Source organism: Eretmochelys imbricata, chromosome 2 (assembly GCF_965152235.1).
Source record: "Eretmochelys imbricata isolate rEreImb1 chromosome 2, rEreImb1.hap1, whole genome shotgun sequence".
Taxonomy (NCBI): domain Eukaryota; kingdom Metazoa; phylum Chordata; order Testudines; family Cheloniidae; genus Eretmochelys; species Eretmochelys imbricata.
In genome coordinates this window covers 193,357,791-193,377,059 of record NC_135573.1, presented here as the reverse complement: position 1 = coordinate 193,377,059, position 19,269 = coordinate 193,357,791, and the positions used below count along the sequence as shown (strand labels likewise).

The 19,269-nt window shown below is 41.3% G+C and overlaps 1 protein-coding gene across 3 annotated transcripts in view; it reads left to right on the top strand.

Moving 5' to 3' along the window:
* ANO10 (anoctamin 10) overlaps positions 1-19,269 on the top strand; it is a 286,449-nt gene that overhangs the window by 23,843 nt on the left and 243,337 nt on the right. For 2 of the 3 annotated variants that reach the window (XM_077811221.1, XM_077811220.1), the window contains exons 2-4: positions 3,762-3,921; positions 15,187-15,384; positions 18,333-18,467. In XM_077811221.1, coding sequence (XP_077667347.1) covers positions 3,783-3,921; positions 15,187-15,384; positions 18,333-18,467 — 472 coding nt within the window. In that variant the 5' untranslated portion in view covers positions 3,762-3,782. Of the gene's footprint in view, positions 1-3,761; positions 3,922-15,186; positions 15,385-17,142; positions 17,220-18,332; positions 18,468-19,269 lie in introns of those variants that run through there. The other variant, XM_077811222.1, reaches the window with a different exon arrangement.

Sequence of the window (19,269 nt, the reverse complement as noted above, 5' to 3'; positions counted from 1 at the left end):
CCCTTTTGCCTCCAGATAACATCGTTGGTGACACTTGTGCAATCTCAAACAGGAGCAACAAGATGGAATAGAACAGGGGTCGGCAACCTTTCAGAAGTGGTGTGCCGAATCTTCATTTATTCATTTTAATTTAAGGTTTCGCGTGCCAGTAATATATTTTAACGTTTTTTAGAAAGTCTGTCTCTATAGGTCTATATATTATATAACTAAACTATTGTCGTATGTAACGTAAACAAGGTTTTCAAAATGTTTAAGAAGCTTCATTTAAAATTAAATTAAAATGCTGATTTTACACCGCTGGCCTGCTCAGCCCTCTGCCAGCCTGGGGTTCCGTTCACCTAGGCTGGCAGCAGGCTGAGCAGGACCTGCGGCCGGGACACCGGCTGGCAAGGGGCCGGCAGCCAGAACCCCAGACTGGCAGCAGGCTGAGCCGCTCAGCCTGCTGCCACTCAGCCCGCTGTTGGTCTGGGGTTCCGTCCGTTGGCTCCTGCCAGCCAGGGTCACGGCTGCCGGCTCTACTCAGCCTGCTGCCAGTCTGGGATCCCAGCCCTGCCCACATAGAATGGGTACCTACCATCTCCCTTGTTCTAGCCCATTCTCTTCCTCTCTGCACTGAGCTGAGGGTGGGAGTGCACTGAGCACAGGGCTGGGGGTGAAGGAGCAGGCTGGGGGTTGGGGTGTAGGGTCTGGCCAGGAGCTAGAATGAGGGAGGGGGCTCAGGGTTGGGGCAGGAGTTTTGGGTGTGGAGTGCGTACCTGGGGAGCTCCCATTTGGTGTGAGGGCACAGGTGGGAATGGGGGTGTGTGCAGGAGCTCTCGTTTGGTGCTCAGGGTGGGGGTGGGAATGTGGGGGGTGCAGGAGTCAGGGCATGGGGGTCTGGGAGTATGTGAGGGGGGTGCAGGAGTCAGGGCATGGGGGGGCTTGGAGTATGTGAGGGAGGTGCAGGGGTCAGGGCAGAGGGCTGGGGGTGTGGGCTAGGGTCGTGGGGGTGCTCCCAGCCCCCTGCCCAGAGTGGCTCATGGCAGGGGGCTGGAGGGGATATGCCCTAATTCCACCCCCCTTCTCCACCTCCTCCCTGGAGCAGCGAGTGCACTGCGGCTCCGCTTCTCCCCCTCCCACGCAAGGGCCATCAGCTGATCAGCAGCAGGGAGGGAGAGGAGGAGGGGCAGGAACCCAACATGCTGGGGGAAGAGGCTGGGGAGCGGGGACCTTGCCTGCTTTGCAGCAGAAGCTGGCATGACCAAGCTTTTTCACCCTGCCCCCGGGGGGGGACGGGGGTGGAGAAGAGCAGGCCAGGGCAGGCAGGATTTTTAATGGCACGATGCTGCCTGCTGGGGTCCTGGCCTCCGGCCCTGTTCAGCCTGCTGCCGGCCTGGGTTCGACAGCGGTCTGAGTGGGGCCGGCGGCTGGGACCTGGCAGGCAGCAGGGTGCCATTAAAAATTGGCTCACGTGCCGTCTTTGGCACGTGTGCCATAGGTTGCCGACCCCTGGAATAGAATCTTCACCACTTGCGCAGTTCTGTAATGCTAACAGGAGTAAGAAATCTTTTTTGTGACTAAAATGAGAAAATATGATGCTGAATACGTAAAAGGAGAAGATCATTTTGAATAAGAAGCTGCCATTTTTTCTGCAGGACACTTTCAGAGCAGAACAATACTTCAATAAAAGGTTTCAGAGTAGCAGCCGTGTTAGTCTGTATCCGTAAAAAGAAAAGGAGGACTTGTGGCACCTTAGAGACTAACAAATTTATTTGAGCGTGAGCTGTAGCTCACGAAAGCTTATGCTCAAATAAATTTGTTAGTCTCTAAGGTGCCACAAATACTCCTTTTCTACTTCAATAAAAGATACTGTCAGCTAATAGAACTTACCATTTATCCAGTGCTAATCATATTGAAAGCTTTTTACAAACATTGACTAATTTTCACAACATCCCTTGGGGACAGGAAAGTATTACCCCCATTTTAAAAATAGGAAAACTAAGGCAGAGAGTTGAAGTAGCTTGTATAAAACAACACTGAGTTAGTCTCAGAACCAAGATTAAAATTCCTGATTTCCAGTCCTATTCTCATTCTTCTAGATCATTCTGTCCGTACAGATTTACATCTAAAGTGTAGATTTACATTTTTATGAACCTAGTAGCATTCATAATATATTAACTTAAAATGTACACATTTTATTTCAGCATTGTGAACACCAAATGCAACAGGATTGTGCTATGTATGAGAACTAGCAAGTGAAACTGACCAGGCTAATAAATGATAAATTAGCTTTTTAAACATGATTTCAGTTTTAATATTTTAAAAAGATAGGGAAGAAATTATTGTTTAAATTGAGCTGTGTGTTGACTGTATCTCTGTAATTTGTAGCCTTACCTATACTGGAAATACCCTTTCCTGTATGCTTCATGGAGAAATCCAGAGAAGCTGTTGTGAAAAATGGACATTCTGCATAGGATAGATATAATCTTGTTGACTTTGAATAAGAGAGAGAGAGAAAAAGTACTTACAGTCAAAGACAATGGATGAAATTCTGGCCCCATTCAAGTCAGTAGCAAAACAAAATTTCCTCCAATGAGGTTATATCTAGTCTGTTGTTCTCATGTACTGAACAGGCAGATGACCAATTTTTCTTTTGACAGTGACTCCTAAGTTGCTCTGTGAAGCATACAGAAAAAAGATAGGTTTCAGAGTAGCAGCTGTGTTAGTCTATATCCGCAAAAAGAAAAGGAGTACTTGTGGCACCTTAGAGACTAACAAATTTATTAGAGCGTGAGCTGCAGCCCACTTCATCGGATGCCTAGAATGGAACATATAGTAAGAAGATAGATATAGATAGATATATTTATTCTTGCAGCACATTTTATCCAAGTGTTTAAGGAATAATGTCAACATAAAACTTCAGTTCAAGTCAGTGAGACTACTCGTGTAAAGCTATGCACATGCTTAATTCTTTGCAACCTAGCTTTAGGTTCCTGTCTGTGCCACTAACTTGCTGTGTGATATTAAGCAAGTCCCTTAATTACTGTGCCTTACTTTTCCCATCTGTAAAATGGGAATACTGTTTACCTACTTACCTAACAGAGGTGCTGTGAAGTTTCAATTAGTGTTTGTAAAGAAGGCTTGCAAAATTTTCATGAAAACTTATCACCTCAGGCTCATAGTCTGTTTACCCACCCTTATCGAGATCATTAAAAATCAAACAATGTTATTCATCACCTGTCTGTCAAAATTTGTTTTCTCAACTGGATAAGGGCAAAATATATTGTATTACAGAATAAATACATTAGTATTCTTTTTATTAACATTTTTAATTCTCTGATAAATGTGCAAAATTAACATTTTCAGACTCTTATAATGTCTCTTAATTTAGTAACAGTTGTCACTGATTTTACTCTGTTGGGAAAAGGGAGATGGCCTCAGTGTCCTCCCTTATTTTTCTCTTCCATTTATTTATTTATATTTTTTTGCTTCCTCACTACCGCTGCCACCACCAATGTGCTATACATGGTGGCAACAGTCATCCTAGATAAAGAGAATTGGATATAGCTTCAGCCAAAGGCAGGCAACGTTACGTTGAGTGACGCCCAGTGAAGTTTATTCAAGTGCTGCATAGCACTTCCCTCCAGCAGGCACTGAGCATGCTACCCACAGTATGCCTCCGTTCACATGCTAACTACAAACAAGTAGTTTGTAGCAAAGTTTCTTTTTCTGCAGACTGTATCCTGTAGTATTTTTAACATTGCATGTTTGTTGTCTTTTAGTATTTCGCAGATTGTCAAAGGATGAAAGAAAGCTGGTCTGCATTCGACACATTTGAGCCTCATTTCAGGCCTCTGGTAGTTATTGAGCTTGCAAAAAACACCAAAGAGGAAACCAAAGAATGGCTCACTCAAAGAATTGTGGACAAAAAGAAAAATGGAGGTGAATACAATGGTTCCTTTTCAGAGATGTTGAAATTGTATTGGTGATGTAGTCTATTGTAAATAAATGTCTTGATGCTATGGTAAAGTTAAATTCATAGTGACTTGTTGAGAAACAAGTTTAGCAAGTTTGATTTGCAGCAAAGGAAGAATATATATATATATTTTTTTAGTGCTTGCCCCTTTGTATATTCCACTCTAGGTGTGCATGTGCCTAGATCAGAGGCTTTTTGGTAAGCAGTGTCTGTTTGGTCTGTGCATGTTCTCTAACTATCCCTGTGTCCCATATCCAAGGTAGAAAAGGTATTGTGGGACCAACTGCTAATTCAGTTCCTTCTTTTCACTTTTGGCCTGAGCTGGAGTGCTTTAGTGTCAGCAGCTTTACTTTAGCGTCTCATTCTTGTGTATAGTACAGTTTAGATTAATTAGTAATTTATGTTTTGTTTGTGTAGCTGTCCGTTGGTTATAGTTATGAGACTAAGGGGGAATTTATTTTTCCTCAGTATTCCGCCTACAACCTTGTTTGTTTGATTAGTGTCTGCCATATGATTATGCATAAGTGCCCCAGTTTTAAATATTGTATAGCTTGTGAGTTTTCCCAATTAATGGAGATCACACTGGTTACCTCTAATTTTTAGGGGAATTGTACAGCCCCCTCAAAGTGAGCATTATGTAGGTGGTTCTTCAGGAGAATAAGGAATTCTAGGGAGACTAAACATTTTCCTTCTGAATCGTTCTGTGAGGGCTGCTTCAGCTTCTGTTCCCTCTGATGCTTGTACAACAGCCAGAAAAACCAAAGAGTGACCCATCAAGCCCTGAATTAGTTAGCTCCAGGGTGCATGCAATTAAGCCTTCATTGAAAGAATCTTGTAAGAAGAGCCATGAAAAAGTGTTTAAAGGAAAATTTAAGCATCCTCCCAAGGAAAAGAGGGATACATCTCCTCATAAATCCTCTTTAAAAAATAGGTCAAAATTGCCTTTCTTCTCCAAGTCAAGCAAGACTTCACATCCTGGTACAGATGTTGCATTGAAGGAGCAGGGTACTGGCTTGATGTCAAAGGGCTCTGTGATTGTGCCTGGCACTGAGTCTTTTGGTATGGAGCTCCCCTTGGCATCCTCCCAGTGTGCACTGATTGCTTCCTCATCATTGGCACTGACTGTTTCTAGTATAGGACAGGTTGGTACAGAGCACTACATTGATGGTGTCAAGTATGCCCCATGGTTATAATGCTCTCCAACCTTCAGTACTGATTTGAGGGTTTCTAATGAACCCAAATACCCCTTATTATCTGGAGGCTTAAATTTGCCTCTGGTACTAGAATCAATGCCTCCCTTGGCATCATTTTCCTTTCTGGTACTGACTGTAAGACAGGCTCAGCCTCATACTACTCCTATTCCTGCTGCTTCTTCTCTGGAGTCTGATATATCATATCCATCACTTGACTCTAAGCATAGCATGAGTGACTCACCCACATACTCTCCTAGAGCTCATTCCCCAACTTTAAGCTCAGATAGAGGGTCTAGGTTGTCCTGTCATCTAGAGATAGAGTTCCCATATGGCCTGAGAGCCTTCTCTGCACCCATACAATGTCCCTCAGGGGCCATACTGGGGTTCCTGTACAAGCATCCTTCCCGGGTACCCTTCCAGACAGTAAAGGAGAGAGACATCAACCTGGTCCGATGAGTCTCCTGAGCAGATCTAACAAGGGGAAGAGCCCTCAGAAGAACAAGATCAACCCTGTTGAGAGAGTTCAGTTTTCATAATCCTCTGTGATGTTATCCGATTAAAGTATGACCATACAGATCATTGTTGCAATCTCTGTTATATATTTGCAACAAATCTTGTACAAAATGTGGCATGTAAGATGTCTATGAAAAGGTTATGATTTGCTGAATATGATTATGCTATATGTATGTATGTAGTTTTGTACTTGAAGTTATGAGTATTGGCTCTATTCCTGTATTTCAAATGTTTGCTCCTGGGGTAATGCCTGCAAGATAGTTAGCCAGCACATCTTGGAGAGACTATTCAAATTAAGTGGCTCATCAAGAAACACTTGACTTGACAATGGACCATGGGAGACTCCCATATACATGGAATGAGCTGTCCTGCAAATGTGCTGTTTGAGGTAATGGCTTCTACTGTGTCTAAACCTTCATGCGTGGACATGGGACTTGCCCATGTGACTCCAAACACTATCTTGTCCCCTGTAATTTTCTACTAGCTGTGCTAAGGTTTTTGTTTAAAACAATAGGTTTCTCTCCACATGGCAGAAAATATAAAAGGCCCCGGAAACCCCTCCATTTTGCCTCTATCCTGCTCCAGCGTCTTTTTACTGCCCAAGCCTCTGTACTATGAACTTATACTAATAGGAGCATTCTAACCAATGGACTGAGGACCTTCCAGTGATTTGGAAACAGCCAGAGACTTGGCTTAAGCCAGCAGTTTATTCCATCACTGCTACCAGCTTGAACCAAGAACTTTGCAATTACTGTATGTATTTAATTCCTTTAACCTCTTTCTTTCTTATACACATTTAGATTTTAGATACTAAAGGATTGGCAACAGCGTGATTTTTGGGTAAGATCTAAGTTGTATATTGACCTGGGTCTGTGGTTGGTCCTTTGAGATCAAAAGAACCTTTTATTTGGTGAGATTAGTTTTAAGGAACCGCTCATCTCTAAGTCTAGTGTTTTTGGTGGTAATACAAGGACTGGAATGCCTAAGGAAACTGCTTTTATGACTTCTTGTTAGCCAGTATGGTGAAACAGAAGTTTACTTTTTGGCTGGTTTGGTATATCCTATGGGGAATTAGCCACCGGTCTTGGGGTGTATCTGCCCTATTTCTCAGCAGTTTGTCCTGAATTAGGTATCCTCATTTGTGACCCACAGAGGCATGGTTACATCCTCTCTCCTCTTCTCCTGATGAAGCAATGACACCGGTTTCACTTTCATGATCTGATGACTTTAAAAACTTTCAGGGGATAATGAAAAAAGTAGCAGCTTCGCTTCAGATCCCTTTAGAGGAAGTTCAAGAGACTCCTAAATTATTGGATGTCCTTCACAAAACTATGCCTGGGAGGATTGCTGTTCCTATTAATGAGGCTCTTTTGGACAAAAACTATGACAGACTCCTGCAGCTGTTGCTCGGGCTTCAAAAAAGACTGAAAAGAAATATGTTTCTGTTAAGGGAGCCAGGTACTTCTACTCACACCCTGTACCTTGTGGTAGCTGCAGTTAATGAGAGGTGTTAGAGTGGTACTGTTTATTCAACCCCTTATGCTACTGATTCAAAATGTTTAGGCCTATTCGGATGAAAAAAATATTCTGCAAGTTTGCAGTTCCATATATCTAATAACCAAGTTCTTATGGCAAATGATGATGATCTGAATTATAAAAAATTCATGGATTTTATTGACAAGTTGTTGCAGGAGCATAGGAAACAATTTCAATTACTAACAATGTAAAGATTGTTAATGGCAAGATCCTCCTTACAAGCATCATTAGACCCTGCAGATACAGCTTCATGCTCTGTGGCAACTTCCACTGTAATGAGTTGTTTGTCCTGGCTCCAATCCTTGGGCATTCCAAGAGAAGTCCAGGCCAAAGTGGACGACCTTCCATATGAGGGCCTTAACCTTTTCAGTGAGAGAATGGAAGTCTCTCTCCACACTTTTAAAAACTTCTAGGCCACTTGATGTTCTCTAAGTATTTACAGCCCTGCAATGAAAAGAATATGCAGAGAGCCTCAATCTTACCCAAGACAGAGGTTAACTCCACCCTCTTTTTATCACCATCTACTTGCACAGCATCCTAGGAAATGTCAAAGGACGCAAAAGAGAAGACCACCTGATGCTTCTACTTTCTCATCACAGTTAGCGGCCACCAGCAAGCATCCCTTTTGATGGGATTGTCAAAAGCTACAGAATGAACATCCCTCCAGATTTTACTCCCCCGTTCTTCCCGGATTTCCTTCGTAAATTTTCTTTCCCATTTTCAGAGAGCTTGGAATGCTATTTCATCAGACAAATGGGTATTAGCAATTATTACTACTGGCTATGTAATTCAGTTTCATAGTGTATCCATCCTCACCCACCTTCCTTGTCCCTTTTCAAGGATCTCTCTCATGAGAAGCTTCTCCTCCAGGACATGGATTCTCTCCTTCAACTGGGCACAATAGAACCTCTTCCGCCTCAATATGGAGGGAAAGGTTTTTATCCCCAATATATTTCCTCATAGCCAAGATAAAAAAGGAGATGGGAACTGATCCTGGATTTCAGAATGCTCAACACCTTCATTTGCCATTTGAGATGCAGGATGGTTACCCTGGCCTTTACTATACCGTTGCTATATCTGGGAGATAGGTTTGTTGTTCTTGACCTCAAGGATGTTTATTTCCACATTGACATTCATCCTATACATAAGAGATTCCTATGATTAGTGATCAGCCCAAATCACTATCAATACAGGATTCTTCCCTTTGGTCTGTGTTAGCCGACGGCCAAGGATGTTTGGTGAGGTGCCAGCTATGCCCGTTTATACCATCCGTGACTTTAACCGCTAGGACGCACTGTCCCTTCGCGGCGGGCAGCCCGGGCTAGGCTGACGGATGCCCCAAGGTCCTAACCACCCGTGACTTTAACTGCTAGAGCTCAGAGCTCCTTCGCAGCGGGCAGCCAGGATTGACTGACAGGTGCCCCAAGAGTTTGCCCCGTGGAGGCGGCACAACTCAACGCTAGGCTCTTAGTACTCTCACCTAATGGCCAGGCTTTAGAGCCAAAACGGCTGAGGTTCTTTAATTGTGTCAGCTGCTTTACAGTAAACCAGAGAAAACAAGTCAGGCTTATGCATAAATGGTTACCAAAATTTATTAAGCTAGATTCTAATCATGTGGTTACAAAATTGCTAGTGCCTACTTATTTAAATGTAGAGATGTTACACACACAAACAAGTTACAAAACTGAAGCCACAATCCCAAAGAAAGAAAACAAAGTATAGAGCTCTATTTCAAAATATGTGTACACTAAAGATAGGAGATCAGGTGTGGGTGCTTCTTACCCTCCTTGCATCTCTCGATTCCAGCGGTGCCAAGCCAGGATCGGTCACTCAATTCCGCGGAAAGACGAATAAGGGACAAGGCGTAGGGACCCTCTTAGCTGCAGAAGCCTTGGGAGGCTGTCACTTATCTGACCAGCAGATAGATAGTGAAAAGCACTCAAAAATCATGGTGCTGTAGGTCCCCTACTTATACCTCTGTACTCCTTTATTCTCTTTCTCCTTTCTTATGCCAAATTGAGGCTGGTCTGTCTGGGTGACGCCAGCTTTCGCAAGAGTAGTTTACACTTGCAAGGGAGAGAAACAATAAGTGTTGACTACTGGACATTTCTTTTATCAGGGTAAATATTTTCCCAACTAGGATGTTGGTGTGTGTGCATCACGCTATTTAGTAGGGGCTAAAAGCCATGTCTGTCACAGGGCCTCTGCCTGCTGTGAGCTTAATCGTTGTATCTGCCCCCAGAGGCACACCTGTGCTTTCACAGCTTCAAAGGCTGTGCTGGAATATATGTTAAGTGCCCTGTTCCGGCTTCCTCCTGTGTTTCCAGCAATGCTGGTCTGAGGGGGGGGGGGGGGGGGGGGCTGGCTGTCTGGCTACAGTCTGTCAGTGGCACCAAGGGTATTTATGACATTGTTAGCAGTGGTAGCGATATGCCTATGACAAATTATAGTGGTCTATCCTTTGACTAGCCAGTGGACCAGATATAGAATGTCCTAGCAAGATGCTCAAAATTCCATGAGAATGGTTCAACTCTTCCAGATGCTTGATCATAGGTTTAAGTTGTTAAAAGTTTGATACTAATACAGTATACAGAGTTTTATTGGAGAAAAACTGAATTCCTGGATTGCTAAAGTGTACTTACCTCAAGACATGTTTCAGGCTATGTCTAGTCTGATAGGTTAGCTTAAAGCGAGCTGTTGAATAACAGTAAGATCTTGTCTCTGTCTGCTGGGTCACATGGCCTCTTGCACTTTTGTGGTGCAGCATGCCAAACTACATCTCTATTGTATGCAAGTTGGGTTGAATACGGCATACACCCTGACCTTACAAAGTCTGGACATACTTGTGTAAGTTCCACAGAATATCCTCTGCATCCTTGACTGGTGGAAAGACCTCTCTCCCTCTTCCAGTAGGAACAATAGTGATAGATGCATCCTTACTGGGTTGGGAAGTTCATCTAGGTGGTCATTTAGCTCAGGGAAAATGGACTCCAGAAGAATCTTGGTTACAGATCTGTTCCTGGAGCTGAGAGCCATGTAAAATGCATTTCTTGCTGATGATTCATGAGTCTGTTCAGATTATGTCAAGGGAACACAACTGCAGATTTTTACATAAACAAGCAGGGTGGAGTGAGATCATTCCTTGTGTTGTGCAGAGGCAGTAAAATTATGGAACTGGTGCAAACTAAATTGCAGCAGTCTGTCAGCGGTTCTCCAGAACACATTAGCGGGCAATCTCAACATGCACTTCTCCACGAATGGGAAATCCACAAATTGGTGATGTGGTTCATTTTCCACCAGAAGGGCCAGCCAGAAGAGGCATGTTTAGAATAGATAAGAACAAGAGATGTCAGATATTTTGTGCCAGAGGAGGTCAAAGCCCAGGCTCCCTGGCAGATGCATTCCTAATCACGTATTCACATATGCCTAATCCTCCAATTCCATTGCTTCTGAGGGTGTTAAGGAAAATCAGACAAGACAAGGCAAAGATTATAAACTTCTGTGTGGCTGAGGCAATACTGTTCCCCACAGCTTTTTCACTTATCCATTTGCCCTCCAATCTGATTGCTTCTCATGCTGGATCTTGTGACTCGGAGTGAGGGAATGACGCATCATTCTGATCTGTCCTCCCGCCATTTAACAGCTTGGTTTTTGGATAGATGTCAGAGCTAGAAAAATCATGTTCTTCAGAGGTGCAAACCATCCTGAGCAGCAGTGGAAAAGATTCTACAAGAAAAGTGTACTGTGCAAAGTAAAACAGATTTGCCATCTGGTGTGATCAATGTAAACTGGCACCTCCAGAGTCTCATATACCTGACATTGTAGACCATATCTTTTAGCAGAAGACCTCAAGTCTCTCACTCAGCTCTCTGAGGGTACATCTAGCAGCTATTAGTGCCTTACCCCTTGTCAAGGTTCCTTCCCCACTCTGAACGCTAGGGTACAGATGTGGGGACCTGCATGAAAAACCTTATCTTTACCAGCTTAGGTCAAAACTTCCCCAAGGTACAAAATATTCCACCCTTTGACCTTGGATTGGCCGCTACCACCACCAAACAAATACTGGTTACTGGGGAAGAGCTGTTTGGAAACGTCTTTCCCCCCCAAAATACTTCCCAAAACCTTGCACCCCACTTCCTGGACAAGGTTTGGTAAAAAGCCTCACCAATTTGCCTAGGTGACTACAGACCCAGACCCTTGGATCTTAAGAACAATGAACAATTCTCCCAACACTTGCACCCCCCCCTTTCCTGGGAAATGTTGGATAAAAAGCCTCACCAATTTGCATAGGTGACCATAGACCCAAACCCTTGGATCTGACAACAATGAAAAAGCATTCAGTTTTCTTACAAGAAGACTTTTAATAGAAATAGAAGTAAATAGAAGTAAAGAAATCACCTCTGTAAAATCAGGATGGTAGATACCTTACAGGGTAATTAGATTCAAAACATAGAGAACCCCTCTAGGCTAAACCTTAAGTTACAAAAAAGATACACAGACAGAAATAGTTATTCTATTCAGCACAATTCTTTTCTCAGCCATTTAAAGAAATCATAATCTAACACATACCTAGCTAGATTACTTACTAAAAGTTCTAAGACTCCATTCCTGGTCTATCCCCGGCAGAAACAGCATATAGACAGACTCACAGACCCTTTGTTTCTCTCCCTCCTCCCAGCTTTTGAAAGTATCTTGTCTCCTCATTGGTCATTTTGGTCAGGTGCCAGCGAGGTTACCTTTAGCTTCTTAACCCTTTACAGGTGAGAGGAGCTTTCCCCTGGCCAGGAGGGATTTCAAAGGGGTTTACCCTTCCCTTTATATTTGACACCCCTCACCTTGGGTAGCTCTCCAGTATTTTTCCACCCTTCCACATCTGGGTTCCTGAGAGGTTTAATGAAAGTATTTCGACCTGTAGTAGAACCTACCCTAATAAGGGACCTTAATGTTGTTTTGACAGGTCTGTATGAACCCTTGGCTTCATGTTTTTTTCTGTATCTGTCTGTGGAAACCTTCTTTTTTGTAGCAATAACATCTGTGAGAACATCTGGGAGAGTTAGGGTCTCTCGTGGCTGATCTCCTCCACCTCCAATACCACAGTCTTTTACTGGGGGAAAGTTTCTCTTAGTGCACAAAATAATGTCCAAATTCTACCTGAATTGGATGATATATTTTACTGGTATTTTTTCCAACCCCCCCACCCCCCATTCATTTTTGATGAAGTCAAGTTACATACTTTAGATGGGCACTAGCCTACTTCCAGAGAATGAAATCATTCTCTAGGTCCCCAAGATTATTCATTTTGTTTGCTGAAAGAATGAAAGGAGTTCAGATATCCACACAGAATCGGCAAAGTGGATTTTCGGTTGCATTACTCTGTGCTATGAATTAGCTAAATTAGTTCTTGTAACCAATATTAATGCTCATTCAACAAGGGCTCAAATGACTGCGATGACCTCTCTGAAAAGTGTTGTCTGTAAGGCTGCCACATGGAGTTCAATACATGCCTTTACAATACACTATGCTTTGATGTAGGCATCTTCATCAAACATCACTTTTGGTGGAGTAGTTGTTCATTTTGTCTTAAACAGGACTCCAAACACCCACCACCATAGTTAGATGGCTGCTTGAGAATCACACAAGGACAAGCACTCAGAAGAAGACAGGAGAGTTACTTGTCTGTACAGTAGCTGAAGTTCATTGAGATGTGTTGTCCCGGTGTGTATTCCATGGCCTGCTTCCCTTACTCTCTCCTTTGGATTCCTGCTATGCTCTCTGTGATCTTCAGTAGAGAAGGAACTGAAGTGGTGGTTGGTCCTGTACTGCCCTTTATACCTTCAGTAAAGGGCACAAGGATAGTTAGGGTACATGCCTGGACCAAACAGACACTGCTAGCAAAAAATCTCTGATTTGGGCCCATGTGCACCTGTAAGTGGAATACACACAGGGATAACGCATCTTGAAAAACTCCAGTGATTGTATTTCCCTTTTTTTAAGAAAGCCCACGCCAACGAGGAACTTTTAAATCAAAAATAAATGTACCTTTGGAGAGGGATCCCTTCCTCCCTTTTTTTTTGGTGATAACCCTACAAGTCAGGTGGACCCTCTGCCTTTCATGAGGTCTTGAAGTGTTTATGATGTGCCATCGTATTGATTTATTAACATATCACATAGGTTGGGGACATGGCTGACCACAGAATCCCCCAAACACTTGATTTTTAGACTGCAAAACTTCACTGTAGGGCTAAGACAGATAACATGGTTGTTGGTAGCATAGTGGGTCATTGAAGAGAGAGGTTAGGGAACTGTAAGAATCTGAAGAAGGATGAGACATGAAGGAAGAAAGTTTTAGAATGTTAGGTAAGGTTTGCAACTTGATTCTCTAATACAAATAACCAAGTACTAAGATAATGCCCTGACAATAAACCAATATTTTGATGTAACAATTCCTTGTAGTCAAAATTAATAGTGTAGATAGCATGTCACTTTAAAAATTGAGGATGCAAATATTATTCCCAGAGTTCATCATTTAAGTCTGTTGCTGTTCCTTTCCCCATATTAGGAAAACTGGTGTTGGTTATTATAAACACGTATAGGGAAGGCAACAGAATCATTAGGATTTTAGAAATGAATGGAAATTTTAGTAAACTTCTTAAAATTAGAACATTTCTTTCCCTGAAACATTTTCTAAGCAATGGATAAAAGTGATGTATTTTGCAAATAAAAATTAGCGAAGTAATGTGGGACTAAGTAATTTGCACTTAGCATCATTTTTGTAACTATTATTAAAGCAAGATTTAAGCTAGAGCTTCTGGATGATGCTCTAATTATTTCAATATCTTTTTTGGATCATAAACTTTTCAACTTTAAAACAGATTTATCAGTAGCATAGTAATAGCTCTTTCATACAGTTATGAGTTGAAAGAATATGTATTCACAGGATTTTAGATATGGTATGAAATATTTATCTTCTGTATTGCTAGAAAAGGTGACGTACATTTGACTTTCCCAAGTTACCTATTGACCCATGACCCACTGTGACTATTTGCTCTGCTATACATAAATATAACTTTAAACCATTTTGTATGCAATTGGATTTCTATTAAATGTATATGGTATGGGGAAAAAGGTTGGAAATAGGAAACAGGGACTTTATTTTGGTTTTGACACAGGTAGAAAATCAATTGATCGTTAAGAGTTGAGTTGATATTGGATTGTGGCCACAAACTAGTTTCTAGGCCTGTCACAAGTAGGTAGATGATGAGTGTGTCAGAAGGCCTGATCCTGGAAGCCTTACTGTTATGAGTAGCCTGTTGAAGTCAGTGGAACTATTTGCATAAATAAGGATTACTTACGTTGTAAGTATGTGTTTTATAAGAGTAGACTGACTAACTGTCCTCCATGTGCCAGGCTGTCAATTGCAGTGTTTATTCTCTTGCTAGTCCCACTTGATGAGGTGTTTACAGAAAATAAATTAAATCAGGACCCAATCCTGAAAAGTGGTTAACACCTCTTATGAGTTGCTATGGCTCTTGAGCCTCCACTGGCTATACTGAGAATTGTATGTAGTAGTGTTCTAGCTATGTAAGATGGAATTTTCTACCTGGGTAAAAAAGCAAAATAAAGTCCCTGTTTCCAACCCCTTTCCCTTGTACCATATCCATTTAGTAGAAATCCAATTGCATAAAAATAGTTTGAAGTTATATTTATGTATAGAAGAGCAAATAGTCGCATTGGGCTATGGGTCAAAAGTAGCTTGGAAAAATCAAATGTCCATGCCACCTTTTTCTAGCTGGAAAGCTTGTCTCTCTCTCACCAACAGAAGTTGGTCCAATGAAAGATACTGCCTCACCTACCTTGTCTCTATTATGAGAACTGTGGGTTCTCAGCACTTCACAGAATTGCGTCCTATTGGGTGATATGTGTTACAATCATAATGTTTAATTATGTGCCTTTTATATGTTCCGTACTTTATGTTGCCTTTCATTAAAGGTGCCCAGCTGTTGGTTAAACCTTTGGTAAAAGAAGATGGAGGAAAAATAGATGGAAATCAAAATTTATATCTTGTTGGAGCCTCTCACTTAAGGCTGTTGCTGGGAGCTGAAACTGTGGGATTGGTAAAAGAATGTAATGATAACTCAATGAGAACCTTTACATACAGCAGTAGAAACACCTTCAAAGATTTTGCAGGTAAAGTGCCTTTAGCGTTTTAAGACAATTCCTGAATCATTAAAAAGATGTGGTCAAAGATTATAGGTGCATAAGCACACAGTTTAACTAGTCAAATATTTCATTGTCTTTCTGTTTTTTGGAATAGTAAAAGCTAACAGATGTAGGTGGAATAAGCCACTGTCTATGTAATCCTTTTGACCTTTGAACATTCAGACTTCATTGTGGAATTAATCTGTATTTCCTGTCTCTGGATGAGTCACAATCTTGTAATGTGCCTGTGCTTTTAGTTCATACTTTTTCATCTGGTGTATCTGTATATTCATTTATTGATATGACAGTTTATAATAAAGTTAACAAGGACCTTAAATTTGTTAGTAATATGTACCTGATTAACACTATCTAAAGTATTAGTTAATATTGCCTCCTTTTCTGATTTAAAAAAAAAACTGTGAAAAGCAAAATTTTGGGGTTAACTGCATCTCAATTAGCTGGAAAAATGGGAGTATTTTGATCCATTATGTTTGTGCATCAAGCAATTGGTCACTAGCAGGGGAATGATAGATTTCATGTTTGTATTTTTTAGATTGGGAGTTAATTGGGGAAAGGTCCATTCCTTCCTTTGTGTTTGAATATTGTGGGCATTACCAAGAATAATAATGCATTGCTTTAAGGATACCACATGCAATGATTCTTTCTTAGGGGTCTTAGCTCTGTAGTGCGAGATTGGCAGAACTCTTGCTTTCCAAGGAAGTACCAGAGTTTCATCTTAAATTAGCCTATTGTCTTATCAGCATTTTTTTACCTGTCCATTTCAATGAGGCCCTTCTCCGTATTTTCTGTGTCAAAAGGCTCTTGGGGTTCTGTCTGGCATCATTGAAACCCTTAAACATTGATTACATTTTTTGCATGTTTTGACATCATTTTGCTGGACAATGCTATTACCAAGATGACCATGTCCAAATAGTTGTTACAGTGCATTTCTTTTTGTGGTCTGGCTGTCCTGAAATTGGAAGACCATGCCAAGGCTCACTTGATCAGAGGCAAGGTAACCACTCCTGCTTTTCTTGTAGATGTATATATTTATTTAGATTTATAAAGATGCTAAAAAGGGTGCCTGTCTGTATGTTCTTGGTGTCTTAGGATGTCTTTTTTTAAGTTACATCAAAGTGCAGCAATTCCCCACCCTTGCAGTTCTCCCCACCCCTTATTTTCAAATGCCTCTGAAAAAGATGATCATTGTGACATGCCCTGAAGATCATCCGATTTAAGTAATTACATACCAAGGCAGGGAGTGCATTTCAGAGCTGCTGGGCTTTCACAAGGAGTGCTCTGCCAGCAGTGTGCTTTCATTTATACTATCAGGGCTGTAGCTTAAGCACTTTTGCTGATCTCAACTGTGGCGTATGGAATGGGGAGAAAGGACCTACCTACCTGAGGGAGAGCCTAATTTGGAACTTTAAAATAAAAAATGCACCTTTAATTTTGGATGGAAATTCACGGCCAGCCAGCACAGATTGTGAAACATAGATTTCATGTGCTTGTGGCAAGATGCTGCATTTATTAGTTAGGCTGCTGTTGCCTGCCAAAGCTGCAGTATCTGGATGGGTTTAAGGAGTAGCCCCACATAGAGTTCATTGCAGTAGTCTAATCTTGAGGTGACAAAAGGATGGGCAACAGTCGTGAGATCCTTATCCAAAAGGAATGATATAATTTATTTACAGCCAGGAGGTTAATAAGAAACTGAGCTGGTTGTTGTTGCTATTTAATCTTCTAGTAGCAGCAGGGAGTCCAACTAGACCTCTAGATTGCAACCCTGACCAACAAATGGTGGATGCAAACCCTCAATCAAAAAGGTAGACCTCTTTCACCATATCCTCCAGTTGCTTCCCTCAAATATCACCTCAGTCTTGTCTGGATTAAGCCTCAACCAACTATTCATGCCCCAGTCTCACCAAGATATGGAGTAAGATCATTGACTGTTTTGGTTGGATCACATCAAATGAAAACATAAAGCCGTGTGTCATCAGTATATAGAAATTTATAGCCCATATGTTCTTACTAAGCCTTCTATTTATAAAGTCCTGTTCTCACTTCTGGCATTAGTCTTGTTAAGTTGTCTCATTGCAACTTTACTTAGTATTCTGTTAGGACATCCTTCTAGGTTCTTAGGGCTTGTCTACATAGTCTGGACTATGGAGCTGTGAATTGTAGAGCACTTTAAAGTGCTGTGCTTCAGTTGCCCGGTGTAGCATGAATTAAAAGGTACCTACTTTGCATTAACATAAATTAAAAATGCAGTTGGATGGTATCTTCAGAGAAGGGAAAGTTATTTGTAGTTCTGCTTATCTGAAGATATAGTAGCAACAGGATTCCCACTAAACCCCCTTAGAGTTTGGGATTTTTTTTTTAAGGTATCTCCTTACTTAGGTCATGATTAATTATTTTGAATTGGTTCACCATTCTGTTACATTCACCTGCTGTGCAACAGAAGATAGTATTTATATCCAGCAGGGTTGGTGTGAAATAGTTGCTAGGGGGCCTTTTTTGTGCACTGACATACTGCTGCTGCCCTCAGAGGTCACAATTCTGTAAGAGCTGAGACGTCCTGCCTGTCTTTCATTATGGTGCTAAAACCTGGGAGTGAGACATTGTCAGAATTATATCTTCAGAGAAACATAATTGCAAGTGGGTATTATTCTTCCTTTTGATGTTCTCAAGTCATATAGGTAGACTAAATATAAAGTAGCTGAAATGTGCTTATCATTGAAGGCTTTTAGGAGGCAGGAGTTTTCTCTCAAAAATGTGTGATCGAATAATATTGGTGTAAAGAAATACAGTATTTCTTTTTTGAACTTGTTGGTCTTTAGTACCTATTTTTGTCCCCAGCGTCTTAAGCAATTATCTCCATTAGATTTTTTTGGTATGCTAAGGAAAGGGCATTATGAATCATTTTCTTTCTGATTTAGAGGACAATCACGATTTCCTTACAATGGCAGAGTGTCAGTACATCATCAAGCACGAACTTGAAAATTTGAGAGCCAAAGATGAAAGAATGATTCCTGGGTACCCTCAGGCAAAGCTGTATCCAGGAAAATCAATTTGTAAGTGATTTAGTTTGATATTCTTAATTGATTGTTCTGAATAATATTTGAAACATATTGCTCATCGTGAATATGTAAGGTAATGGGGATGTTCACAACTTCCTGTAGCCATGAGTAATCCCTCAAAAGTTAAAAGGACTCCACAACTACTCCACTGTATCTTTTTATTTTTCTTCATCTTTAAGAACTGGAGTAGTGTAAAGAAACGAAGGGTTGTTTTTTTTTTTTTTTTATAAACTTCAACTAGTGGTCTTCTGAAAAGATAAATGGATGTATAAATGTATAAATAAATGGATGAATAAATGCTGTATGATAGTTGGGAAGCAAATTTTTAATTATTCACATTTCTAATCAACTTAGTGATTAGATTCTTCAATCTTTTTAGTTTAATGTGCAAACCTTCTTATTACCATGAAAAATTTGAGTGTTACAATAAATAGACTTTAAAAGCATGTTGAAGATCTATATGTAGTGAGACAAATTCTTGCCTTTTGAGGATCTGCATGCAGAAATGTTAGATTTTCACAAATGTCTGCAAAGCATAATGGATTTGTAACCTCTTGCAAGCGCCCCCTTCTGGTCGGGTGTGTCTGCAGTCTCTTCAGTTTATGGTGACCCCGTCAGTGATTTCTCAGGTGGCTTTTGGCTGAGTCACACACATTGTGTGTGAAACAGAACCACCCCCTTCTGAGATGTACAGTCTTTAACTTATCCTGGCTCTAGTATGGGGCCAGACCCCCATGGCATCCTCCCTAGAAACACTGTCTTCTTGTGGTCCTCCCTCAGCTTGGTCCTTACTTAG